Source organism: Hetaerina americana, unplaced genomic scaffold, assembly GCF_022747635.1.
Source record: "Hetaerina americana unplaced genomic scaffold, ioHetAmer1.1.p SCAF_2, whole genome shotgun sequence".
Taxonomy (NCBI): Eukaryota; Metazoa; Arthropoda; class Insecta; order Odonata; family Calopterygidae; genus Hetaerina; species Hetaerina americana.
In genome coordinates, this window is record NW_027286763.1 from 17,703,552 (window position 1) to 17,716,619 (window position 13,068).

Consider the following 13,068-nt stretch of genomic DNA (forward strand, 5'->3'; position numbering starts at 1 on the left):
GCCACATTCCTTGGATTTGGGTAGTATTGATGAGATGGGATACCTTGTGAAAGCAATGCAGGTAAAAATCACCCGCATTTCTCTTTTTATTTCCCTAAATGATACTGTACCTGCTGACTAGTCTAAATCCTGAGATGCATACGCAGTATGCAGTTACAGCAAAACATACTTGAATGAAACATTAAATATTCAAGCAGAATAATAAGCACCATTTTGCAACTTAACTAGTTTCATTTCACATAAAAAATAAGTTTTCAGTTAAAGTCAAGGAATGGACAAGATGAATTACCGAATTCACTGTTGTTATTATGTATATATAGTCTTTTCCAACAATTTCCAATATTTAGTTGTATATATAAATATGAATTCAGAATACCAGATAGTTTTACAAGTGCACTGATCCTCTGGTAACATTGTAAAAGATGATTGCAATATAGTTTTATAATTGAATGAACTTCCACAGCTGTAAGTTGAACATGTAATGCTAGTTTATAGCTTATAATTTAAGAATTGTCATCCATCAATTACCAGATGGCTTTTTATGCAGATCGAATTCTAAAAGAAAAATGACTCTATATGCTTCTAATATTCCAATGAAGTGTATGTTATATTTTCCGCAAGTGTAATGTCTTAGATCACTAATTGGACATATTCAAGAGGGTTTTTGATGAAGTTGGGGTCAAAAGTTAAATTGCTTAAGCCTTAAGAGGTATAATAATCCTCAATCATAAACATGTAAAAATTGATGTACAAATAAATAGAACTACTGTTCAAAGTAAATATATAGTAAATGCTGAAAACAATCTTATGTTCTTTGGCATTTTAATCTTGGTGATGCATGACTAGGTACTCACTTTATTAATGCACCTCCTTTGCCTTTGGTGTAGGGTAGTCGAAATAAAAATTGCAGTTGAATTTTCTACATAGAGTAATATAATGCTGCATTAAAAGACAGTTCTAAGTAAGATGGAGTTCAGTTGAAATAAATGGAATTTTTATCAGAAAAAAGTGGAAATGATAATAATCTCTGGCTCCTTTATTCATTGAATAAAATGTTTAACTAAGTATTGCAGACTATTGAGCTTTTTATTACTAATTGCATGATTTTTGAAGTTCAGCAAAAATCATCAGGATTACCATAATAGATCACAATGCTAATATGACAATAACATTTAAGTGAGATTCTACCATAGAAATTTAGTTACTCCACAAGAATGATGAGATTGAATTTCTTTTAAAAACTCAGCAATTGTCTTGAAATCCATTTGGAAAAGGTCAAACTATGATCACATTGGTAACTGATGAGTCATAGACTTGCCTATTGATGAGCAGCCATGATGGATTAACATTATGTATGGATATTAAATTTCATTAGCAGCTTATTCAAGTGCCTGTGCCATTCACAGAAAAGTGTTGTGATTTAAATCTACACCTACATTAAAAATGTATGTTATTGATTTTGAATAATTGCATAATTTCTGTTTCTATGCATAGCTATTCTGTAATAAAGATTTACAAATGGCAGTCTTATGATTAATTTGATCTTTTAAAGCATATATTATGGAAGGTTTTCATATTTCATCTTTGGTTATAATCTTTGCGCATAAGCTAACATTAATTGTAATTTCAGATGCAATGGATCATAAAGTTAGCCAGTGTCTATTTGAGCCAACGAAGTAAGAACCTACATCTCAATTGTATCATCAGTCTGCATTAACACGAATTGTCTTTAATATTTCTTCTAGAGTTTAATATTCTTGTGCAGATATAAATATTTTCTGCAAATGGTTAAATATTTTGTTGTTCAGTTGGTTTGCAGACTGCATTTATGAGTGGATAAATTGTAGTTCTCCATAAAATATATTTGATACTTATGTTGAATAGACAGATATCTAGAGCTATGGAATATGTTAGTTTGTTGGCCATCATCACTTTGAACACTTAAGTTTTGATGGAACATTTTTTGCTTAATTAATGTTTTGATACTATGACTTTCAATATGTTTGTTTGAACAAATGATATAGTCAACCACCAATTTCATTTCAACACTGTAAGTTGAAGATGAGGAGTTGGTTTTCTGATAACAATTCAATGCATTATTCTCATGGAGTACTAAATATTCCAATCATTTTAAGGATCCTCAATCCAGAAAAATGTTTCAAAGTCAATCATGAGCAAATGACCAAGAAGCTTCACGGAAAAAAATGAAGTAGGTTCACTTAGGAGAAACAGTGGAATTGCCAAATATGTACAACATAGATAAAATGTGAGAACTGAACTGAGGCTAATACTGTAAAGTAGATAGACACATATCCTGATTCTATGGGCTGAATACATTTGGTCCTGTGAAAATCTGAATACTTTAGCATTTGCATCACCATTTCAAGTTCTGTAAAGAAGCTTACATAGTCAATTCAGCTCTAACATGACACTAGAGAGATCAAACTAATTTGAGGGGATTGGCTGCTCCAAAGGCACTTTGCTTTGCTATTTTAGACCCCATACTATACAAAGATAATGTACTCATGACACTGGTACTTTTTATGTATAGTGCATATGCTGGCAAAAACTTGATAATGCATACTTGCATTGAATATAAAAATAGTCTTGTATGATGAAATCACATACTAAAATAAATACTTTCAGGTTGGTAATTCTGTGTTCAATACATTCATTGGTGTTTTTGAAAAAATCAATTTTGAAATTTGCAATTAGAAACAACCCAATGAGCAATAATTAATTTCATTTCAAACAAAATTTAATTGCTGATGCTACCCTTTATTTTTTAAGTTATGACTATTTAAATTTCAATCGATAACTATGAGTTTTTTGGTTCTGCCCAAGAAATACAATCTTTTAGGAAGTTTCTGTGTCTTTTTAATGATAAAAGTTGTAGGCAGGTTTAATTTTTGGGTTGCCTGAGAAAGATTTTGTGCAGCAATATTTCCAAGGGCAATGACTTAAATGATTGTTTTTAGGTATCCATATGCTCATGTAAACATATGCAGCCAATCGTTGATAGAAGTTATTTTGGTGTCACCTTTGGTTATAAAGTAACAAAACTAAAAATTTTAATACCCATAAAAAATATCAGCTTAATTGTGATATTTATTTCATTCTTATAAATGAAGCTTTATTACCAGAAATAATAACGAAAATATTTAAAAGGAGGGGCTTATTCCAGAGATGAATCTATAACTTCTGTGCTTGGTTAATACTGGTGACATAATTAGCTTGAAGTACATTGATATGGCTATCCATTACGTACGTGTAGTGGAGATTGTATGTGAACAATTTTTTTAGCATATAAAATTGATCAAAATGAAACTTTTCCAATGGGTAACTCATTTTTAATTATAGCTTACTGCATTTCTATAATAGGAAGGAATATTTTAATATATAGGAAGTATGAAATTACAAATTAATTGATAATGAAAAATATTTCCCATATAATGCACAGCAACATGCTGTAAGGAGATCACTGGGCCTGATGTTGTTTGGGCAGAGTTTCAACAAACTCAAGGGCCTTAGGGAAGGTGACATTCTTTTTTTTAGCATTATGGGTCAATTTAAGTTCCAGCATATATAGCAAGACATTTTTTAATAATGTAAATGATTTTTTTTCTACTTTCTCTCAATTTCAAAATCCAATTTCATCATGATCTTATCCCTCATAAACATATCCCATTTGCGATTTTATTTTTTTCAGAGCTTTTTGTCAGTGTGAGTCACAAATTGCACCGAGTATTGCAGTGTTGTGTAAAAATGAATTTGTGAACATTTTATAAATCCTCATGCACTGTGGTTTTTTATATAATCATGTTTACGCATATAAATCCTTTTGTGCGATTAAACCCAAAATCCATGGCTGTCTATAGTATGACCTATCCTGATGAAGCATGTTTGTTGTGTTTAGAAAGTATTTTTTTCAGGAAAAATTATTTTTTCTATATATATCTCCCAAGTGCTGTATAGAAATCTTGAAGGCAAGTCAGCAGCTGTACAACAGATGGCCGTTCCTCTGGGGCTGATAGCCAACAGCAAGCCATCACAGCAAACCTTTAATAAAAGCAATAATTCAAAATGCACAATTTATATACTTAATATATGACAACATGAACTCATCCTTATCATACATGAAGAGAGGCTCAAGTTTGTAGATTAAAAGGAAAAATGAAATTTTTACTTCACTTGCATCGCCTCATTTCAATAATGTCAAAAGGCAAGTGTTTCAATTAAACGAAGAGTGATTTTCATAGATATTTGAATTTCAATTCCTATAAAGTTGCCTGCTAGAATTGTTAATATTTATTTAGTTTTGTTCTTTGATACATTCACAAAAATTCAATTCAAGGCATTAATAAAAAAGAATTGAAAGAATTCAATAATAAAAAGGGAAAAGAATTCAATTCTCAATTGGGACAGTTGACCAGAAGTAAGAATATTCAATATCGATAAGGTATTGAGGAACGTATTCATAGAGTCCATGATCGCAAATACCTACATTTAGGAATATTCAATGATACCATAAGTACTTCTATTTTCAATGCATGTCAACCATATTAATATGTTATCAGAAACTTTTGTAATGTATAATATTACACTTTCGTTGAATACTTCTGCATTCCCAAGACAGTATTGAAATATTTAATACTTAAGATACATTTTAAAATATTTTAAGCATTGTATTTTTGTAAGAATGTGCAAATGTTTTTTCAATTAAATTTTTTTGCAAGATTTTTTTTTACTCTTACCAGCATGCATTTGAAGTGGGTAACTAACTAAGAACATGATATTGGATGTATTTTAATTATATTATTCCCTTTAATGGACCAGTATTTTTACTTTAGAAGGTTTGCCCCAAAAAGAAGTAGTCTTATCCTTGTTATCTTTTTCACTCAAAATGCATCAAAGAGTTTGTGCCTCAGGGACAAAGAGTGAACAAGTGGAAGTCCTCAAAAGGCTGCGGAAAAGAGTTCATTATGTTGGGATGGAAATCTTTGTGAACTTGAGGCTGCACCATGACAATGCATGGTCTCACACCACCTCCCTTGTTAAGTGTAGAGTATATCTGACCAAGCACAAGGTGGGAGACAACACTGCCCCAGCTGATATACAGCCCCAATGTGGCAACTCCAGACTTCTTTTTGTTCCCAAGAAGCAAAAGGAGCTTGAAAGCAACCATTTTGGAACACTGGATAACTTCAGAGGGGTCATGATGAGGTGTCTGAATGAGGCTCCAATCGATGCCTTCCAGGAAGAATACTTTGACTGTTATAGGTGCTGGCATTGGTATGCCAAGACACAAGGAGAAGAATTATTTTGAAGAATTTTAATGCAGTAGAACCTTCTTCAATGTATATTATCCACTCCATGATTTTCTCATTAATTGAAAAAAAATTGTTGCATATAAATGAATGTAAAATATGATAATGCATCCCAAGCTGAAAAAAAATTATTTAAAAAGTTTATTCAAAGAAAAATTATGTATAATTTGCTAAGGATCTTCATGCTTTCTTCTATGCAAGATGAAGCCACTGGGAATGCGAACTCAGAGACAAAAAATAATTGACATTGTTTGTTTATTATTTATGATACATTCCTAATTTCTTTTTACTAGAAAGTTGTCTAGAAACATTCATTTTGCCAATGTTTCAAAATTTTATAAAAATCCGACCCAATATTATCATTACATAAATTTCAGGAGTGAATAGCTACTACCTTATTAGTGTGATGTTTTGTATTCATGGTATGATGCAGCAATTTCCCACAACCGCCGGGTTACATGTAGCTCTTTTTTTTCAAGAGTTTACTCTTTTGGACTTAACACTCCTTGAAGGATCCAGGATTTTCTGATTGGTTGTTTAATTTTCAAAATGCCATTCAAAAGATAGAAGGTTTATTTTATCAATCACCAGAAACAATTGGGAATGTGCTGGAAAGGATGTACCTAATAGTGATGTGGGATTGGAATGCAGCTATCAGCGAATGAAGGGATGGGGGGGGGGGGGGCAGACACTAAGGTTTGCGAATAAAGATTATCTACGGAAAAAAATATTGAGTTTTGCAGGACCAAGGAACCATAAACACAGTAATCAACCCCAAGGTCGGTTTGGTAGGTGATGGTAGAGTTTGCCCAGTACTAAGCCTGACGGCATGTGAAATTCATACATCAGGGTAGGGGGGGCAAGTTCATTTCCGTGTGCCGGTCTGTGAAGATCTGCTACCCGAAAAATCACATAGCTTGGATGGAGCTGCAGATGCCAAGAGACTTGCCCAGGAGTTGAACCCGGAACCCTCTAGTCAGTAGACTAACGCTCTACCCCCTGGACTACTGTGACCCATGCAGGACCAAGTGTTTTATACTAAATAATACCTTGTTGAAATACCAAACAGGTCTTCTCAATAAAAACTTGCTGAACACCAGACTTTTCTGGATTATTTTTGGTAAACTTGTTGGTTATTCTAAGAAAGGAGCTGACATTTGTATCCTTATGCGAGTTTCACTTGCCTTTAGGATCAGTTTGGGATGAGCTTTATGCTATCTGATCAAAAACAAGAATATAGATTGATAACTCTGCTGGTAGTGTGGTACATGCACATTCTTGAGATGAAAGGTAATGGTTGTTAGAACAAAGATGTTGGCTATTTTATGTTACTAATTCAATGGAACAGTCCAATGAAGGCATTTATGACCATCTTAGGAAGCAGAAGGTCCCCATTTTGCTATTTTTGTAAAATCATAGGAGGACAGAAGGAAGAAAAAACTATTATGTGCATTTTAAATCTGCATGTTGAACATTGGCAGCTCATATTTGCTGATGCTGATTTCTGATCATAGTAAAAATAGGTCCTCAGAATGCAATTAGGAAGAATTCATTTTTATAACCATCGCATATAGTACTCATGTCTGAAAATATTTAATTTTGGAATGTAAAGTCACACATGAATTAAAAACTTGTCAGATCAACAAGTTGCTTAACTGAATGGATAACAAGTTATTGTAGTTCTCCTTTCAGGATACGAAATATTTTTAGGTTAATTTATTTAAAGCCCAGATACTCAAATGATAAATTTGAAGGTCAATTTATTAAAAAATACCATATTTCCCCATTTTGCTGTTAAATGTTATGTTTTTATTGGGAAATAAGAACATAAATCCCTGTTTCACATATTTACTCACAGCTCATCAGGACAGTTTAGAGGTTGTGCAAGGCGGTAGCCATCCCTTATGAAAGCAGCCATCTCAAAAGGATCAACCTCAGAATATGGCTGCTGGGCAAGTGTAGTCAGCTCCCAAAGAAGAACTCCAAACGCCCACTACAAAGAAACCGCAACATAGGCTTTTGTATAACTACTGTGTACATATTTTATAACATAGGGCAAGCACTTCTTAGTGAGCATATACCTAAGTGGCATTGCTAGATGTTCAGCTTTACTGTATTTGTCCAAATACAAGCCAATATTTTTTGTTGCAACTCTTAATGAAAAAATCACCCATCAGCTTAAATCTAAGTATCAGAAAAGAAAGCATTGTTGGGACATGTGTCTAACAAAAAAGAATGAAGGTTATATTAATATTTAATTAAGTTTGAAGAAGTTCCTATGGCATTTTTACCAATGTTTATAGTTATTCTTCACATTTTTCTATCAACATCCCAGATTCTGTAAATATTTGGTCAGTTTTTTAAAAGATTTTTTCCTGCAAATATGATGATGGATTTGAATTCTCAACTGTGAAGGTAAATCTGTGCATAGATGAACATATAAAAGTAGAGCAAGACTAGAACTTGAGTGAATATACTGAATCAAATGGCCATTTAAATCATGAGTGCTTGTTTTCCGTGGGCAAAAGAATTGACTTCCAGGTTATTTTTTCAGCTATGAATTACTTCAGAGCACCAAATCTGATCACCAGCTCTGATAATCTGAAAGATTGTCTGATGATTACAGCACTCCCTCCCCATTTACATCAATGAAAATGACTACTTTCAGTGAAACAAATGGAAAATTGTTTTCTGCCACATTCCAAAAATTTATGCTCATAACTTTTAAGAATACAATAATGCTCTCAGAGTTATCAAAATCACTGTAATGCATTAGTACAACTTGAGCAATTGATTGTGTATATTGCTTTGGCTGATATTGGAGCAATCTTATATAACTTTCCTTATGAATAGTTAAAGAAAGAATAGCCTGTGCCTACTTTGGCTTTCATAATAATTCAGGGCAATTAAAAATGATGTTACATCAATATTGCATATTGTATGAAGATATAAATAGAGGAAGTATGTGCTTGATGCTTGAGAGTAAAGGGAATCAGTGGCCCAGAGCTGTTTGCTCAGTGATAGGTGGAAAGGTTGCAGGTAAAGGATTAAAGGTAGGAATGAATGGAGGAATGGTGGGTCCAGGGTTATGGTATCATTATAAGTTATAATTGCATTATAATAGCATTATAACTTATAACTGAACTTTGTTTGGGATAAAATCTAAATCAGTGCGACTCTTTTAAAAAAATAATTCTATTAGCTCTGTCCAGTTGGCACAATACTTAAAAATGATATTGCCAGCCTTAATGTGAATGGATTTTGTGGCTGACAGCATTAAATGCTTATATTCCTCTTGATTTTTGTCTCTATAATTAGGAGGTATGGGCGACTGCAAATATATAATCAATTGTTAATTAATTTAATTCTTTTAAATGCTTTTTAAGGGTTAACATAATGAATAATCAAATTGAATGCATAATAAAAAAACAAACATTTCAATAAAATTTCACCTACCATATACAGAGGACTCTTATCCATTACTAAACTGAAAATAATAGCATAAAGCTAAGAACTTATATTTGTCATTTCTAATTCTGCCTTGGTGTATGAATCTGATGCCTCACTAGCTAGTGTTGTGGATAATCAACACTTTATTGTAACAATATGGACCACGTTGGGAGATCAATTACGACAAAAACACTAGCAAAAACCACCAGAAGTTTCAGGAAAACTGCTCTTTATTTGACTTACTGAAGAGTTAAATCGAATACTCTCCCAAGAAAATAAATTAAAAAAAAACGTTAAAAGATTTCTTTGTAAATAATGTTTTTTATAGTGTCCAAAAGTACACAGAAAGAGCCAATGCAGGGAAACCGTTTTTAAAATCTTTAATACCCATATACTTCATGTACATTATTATTCCTATGAATTTGTATAGATGTAAATCTAATGTACCTGTGAATGTAATTTAATCTATTTGTAATTAATGTAATTTAATGTATTCTATGGCCAATAAATTTATCTTTCTATCAATCTACCATTTGAAAGTATTGAACATCATCAGTCAGATCGTTTGAAAATGCGGGAATACATATCCAAAAAATCAACACATGAAGGCTTATAAATTGATTAATGCAGATGAAAAAACTTACCCCAACTTCATTGATTATTAATTAACTAAATATTACCAATTAAATCAAATGTGTTCATCTCACATGCCCTTTTAGGTTTGGCAATGTTTCATTTTCAACATCATTTTAATAATACTTTTTACTGTATTTGAAAAGTAGGTGGTAATAGCTTGTCAACATTTAGAATTCAAGTAATTTGTATTATGTTAAAAGTGTTAAAATTAACCAAAAACACGTTGAAATGCAATTTAAAAAATTAGAAATATAGGTACTTTTTTAATCGGCATTATTCTCAGGAACAGTTCTTCCAGAAGTCCTTTTGGTTTTCAGCAGTAAAAGTTTCAAAATTAAAGTATGCAGGTTCTTGGGTGAATTAAAGTATTTGTTTTGACATTTCAAAATAATTATAAATGAGTGAATAAATAATATTTTATTTTATAATTACTATCATAATTATGTTCAGAACTTGCCTCAAGAGTTAAAACTTGTAAGCATATGCGAAATAGGCACAGAAATAAATATTTTATGAATGACATAAAAATAGGAAAATGTTAAATACTAGGCATATCTGTGTTATAAAATATGCAATTTTTTACCTTTTATGAAATTACTTAATGAAAAAATATGCTGACTATCATAGAGAATTGGCAGATGCATAAGTATGAGTAACTTGTAACTAGAAAGGTATGAGAAAAGTTTCAAGACATTAATATTCATACTTACACTATCTGAAGCTGCAGAAAACCTCTTATTCACAAGGCTTTCTGGTGCCAGCCATTTGATAGGCCTATTTTCATTATCACCAAGGCAATGATAATCAGCAGGGAAGAGATCTCTAGACAATGCACTATCAGTCACACGCACACGAAGGTCTGAATCAACCCTGAGAGAAATAAATAACAATCAGAGATCCACTTCAGGGATGTCCAGGTATCCACTCATCACCACACACATTATACCTTAATTTATTTAGTATTTATTTATTTAGTTCAAAAACAGCCCCATGCAAATTACAATGGACAAATAATAATTACTACTTTCCTTAAAATATGTTTAAAAATACAATAATACACGCACTTACAAACTACTCAACATGAAAACTTTTTCATATTCCATTTTGTCCTCTTGATGTAAACTAATTCTCTAGAGATGTACTATAATGATTTTCTAATGAAGCATATGATATACTACTTCAGGCAAGCAACAATGTAGTAAACTTTGCCCAAAGGTGCATATGCCCAGGGACGCCTTTGAGCTTTAAAAAATTATCCTTTTATACAATTATTGAATTTACATTAATTGGGGAAAAAGTATGTTGAAGCTACATCTCAATTTATTATCATTAGAAAGAGTCAAATGAAATATAGCATATGTCAATTAATTCAACTCTCAGCTAAGCACTTGCGTGTGCAATGTGTCAACATTATGACTTAATGTGTGACACCACTTTCGGTCAAGTTATTAAGTCTACCAGCCATCTTGATCTGCTTAGTCCACATTCCCTTGCTGAGTAGATAAAAAACATTTAATGTGATCAATGGAACAATTGATATGAGCAGCACAGCATGAAATTATATTGCATCATAAATACTGATCAGTATGAATTATTCGTCATTTCTCAATGAGAACCCAGACTGTTAAATTAGATAACCAGTCAATTCAGCTCATCAAACTTAACTGTTAAAACCACAACCATAAGAAAAACATTTTTGGAGTTACTGAAATGTAAATGAACATTTGTTATCCACAATATTCTCGAAAAGAAAGATGGTTTGAGAGAGAAGTGGAAATTTCATATCGAATATCTTTTTCTTGAAAAAATTCACATTTTGAGTACTTACACACAATTTCTTGTAGCTATGTCTCGATGGCATATCCTGTGTCTATGGAGGAAAAGAAGAGCCAGTGCCACCTGCACTCCCATGCCTACAATGTCACGAGTCATTAGCGTTACAGACTCAGCTTCTTCTCCTGCCCTGAGTCGACATCGCTGAAGAAACCTACAAATTGGAGCAAAAGGAATAAATATTATCTTTTTATAAGTATTGAATTCAAATATATACATAGTGTACAAGTTTATCTGACCTTTTTGTGTTTTTAGATATTTTTCATTTAGTCAGTCGTTCAGTCAGTCAGGCATTCTACTGCTTAAGGTAGGTTTTGAAAAGACATAGAATATGCAATGGTGCCATGATACATTCCCTTGTTTTTCCTAACAGAGCATAAAACAACATCCTAAAATACAATAACCTCCTGAATTCAACATACTTCCTACTTTTTTTCATTTCATCGAGCATGGCTTAATTATACACTGAAAGTGTAGAAGGTATCATTTTCCCACAATTCTTTTGTTCCAATAATTTTCAGTGACATATTTTGCTTTCAGATTGAAAAGATTAGAAGCATCATAGAAAAGGGTTTTCCAATAAAGAGTAATCAAGAATTTTTAAAAATCACATCATTCATTGTGCAAAAACTAAATTTTATTGTGTATTATCAGCTTATTGTTTAAATTATTTGTGGAGTAAATTTCATTTATTTGAGTCCAGTATTGCATCAACAGCAGCCATGTCGAGTTGAAATTAAAAAAATTAAAATTTGGCAATTTTCCACAAAATAAAATTTATTAATACGACCGGTTTCAATGTAACTACATTATCGTCAGGAAACAGTCATCACTCGGAGTCCAGTATTCATGTTGAAAAGCAAGTAAGGGGAGGGTAGTGGAAAAGAGGGGAAGAGGGAGGAAAGGTGGAAGGCAGCATGGGTGACTACATATGTGAATGGAACGTTAAATTGAAACCAATCGCACTAATGAATTTTATTTTGTCAAAAATTACCAATTTTTGATTAATTATGATATTCCACCATATCACGCATGATGCGTCCCTTTTCATTCGAGTTGAAATGTTCAGTTTGCCTCTTCTCACTGAAAAACACTTTCCATGAAGGCGTTTCTTCACATTGAAGCAAAGGAAAATTCACATGGGGTGGTCTGGACTACTAAGGGAATGAGGAACACACGTGTTCTCAAATTGGCATTGACCAGATATTCACGAATTGGTATTGGGTTTTGCAGTACCCAATGTGCATTAATACATTTTATGTGTAATTTTTTGGTCACCAACATGATTAGCACTCAACAAAATTTTCAATATTCCGATAGTGTCCATAACATTATTTTATGCCTTCTCTCACAACAACAGCAAAAGTGTTAATTTTTCCCTCTGGAAGAGCAGTGACTTCTGTATCACTCAGTCCACGTTACTTAGAAATTGATTGTCTCCCATCATTAAACATATTGAATAATCTTTCAATATCCGGTTGAGTGCTTTAGCCACTTAAGCTACCAAGGCGTCCTCTTAAACTCTGAAATTTAGGGGCTTTTAAAGGAACAAGATGTTGTGACGAAATACCGTACATATAATGTCACAGGCATTCGTAGTCATGCACGACGCGCCACAGTCCACGAGGTTAAAGCCAACTTTAATCACTTATGGTGTTTATACTTTGACAAATTCCAAAGAAACTATCTTGTAGCTGAGCTATTTGGAATAACAGAATATTCATGAGGCCCTTGTAGCATTACACAGCCCTCAGCTGAGATTAACTTCAGGCAAAAGTAAGATTCCTATGCAGCATCACATGTTACCTCCATCTTTGGGAAA

At 32.6% G+C, this 13,068-nt stretch overlaps 1 protein-coding gene across 1 annotated transcript in view; it reads right to left on the bottom strand.

The window, feature by feature from the left end:
- Window positions 1–3,876: 3,876 nt before the first annotated feature.
- LOC139687589 (tyrosine-protein kinase Dnt-like) overlaps window positions 3,877–13,068 on the bottom strand; it is a 772,241-nt gene continuing 763,049 nt past the window's right edge. Inside the window, exons 11-14 of the mRNA XM_071584808.1 lie at window positions 11,242–11,400; window positions 10,124–10,283; window positions 7,184–7,320; window positions 3,877–4,059 (exon numbers count right to left, since the gene is read on the bottom strand). Of these exons, the coding sequence (XP_071440909.1) occupies window positions 3,948–4,059; window positions 7,184–7,320; window positions 10,124–10,283; window positions 11,242–11,400 (568 nt within the window). The 3' untranslated portion in view covers window positions 3,877–3,947. The remainder of the gene's footprint in view (window positions 4,060–7,183; window positions 7,321–10,123; window positions 10,284–11,241; window positions 11,401–13,068) is intronic.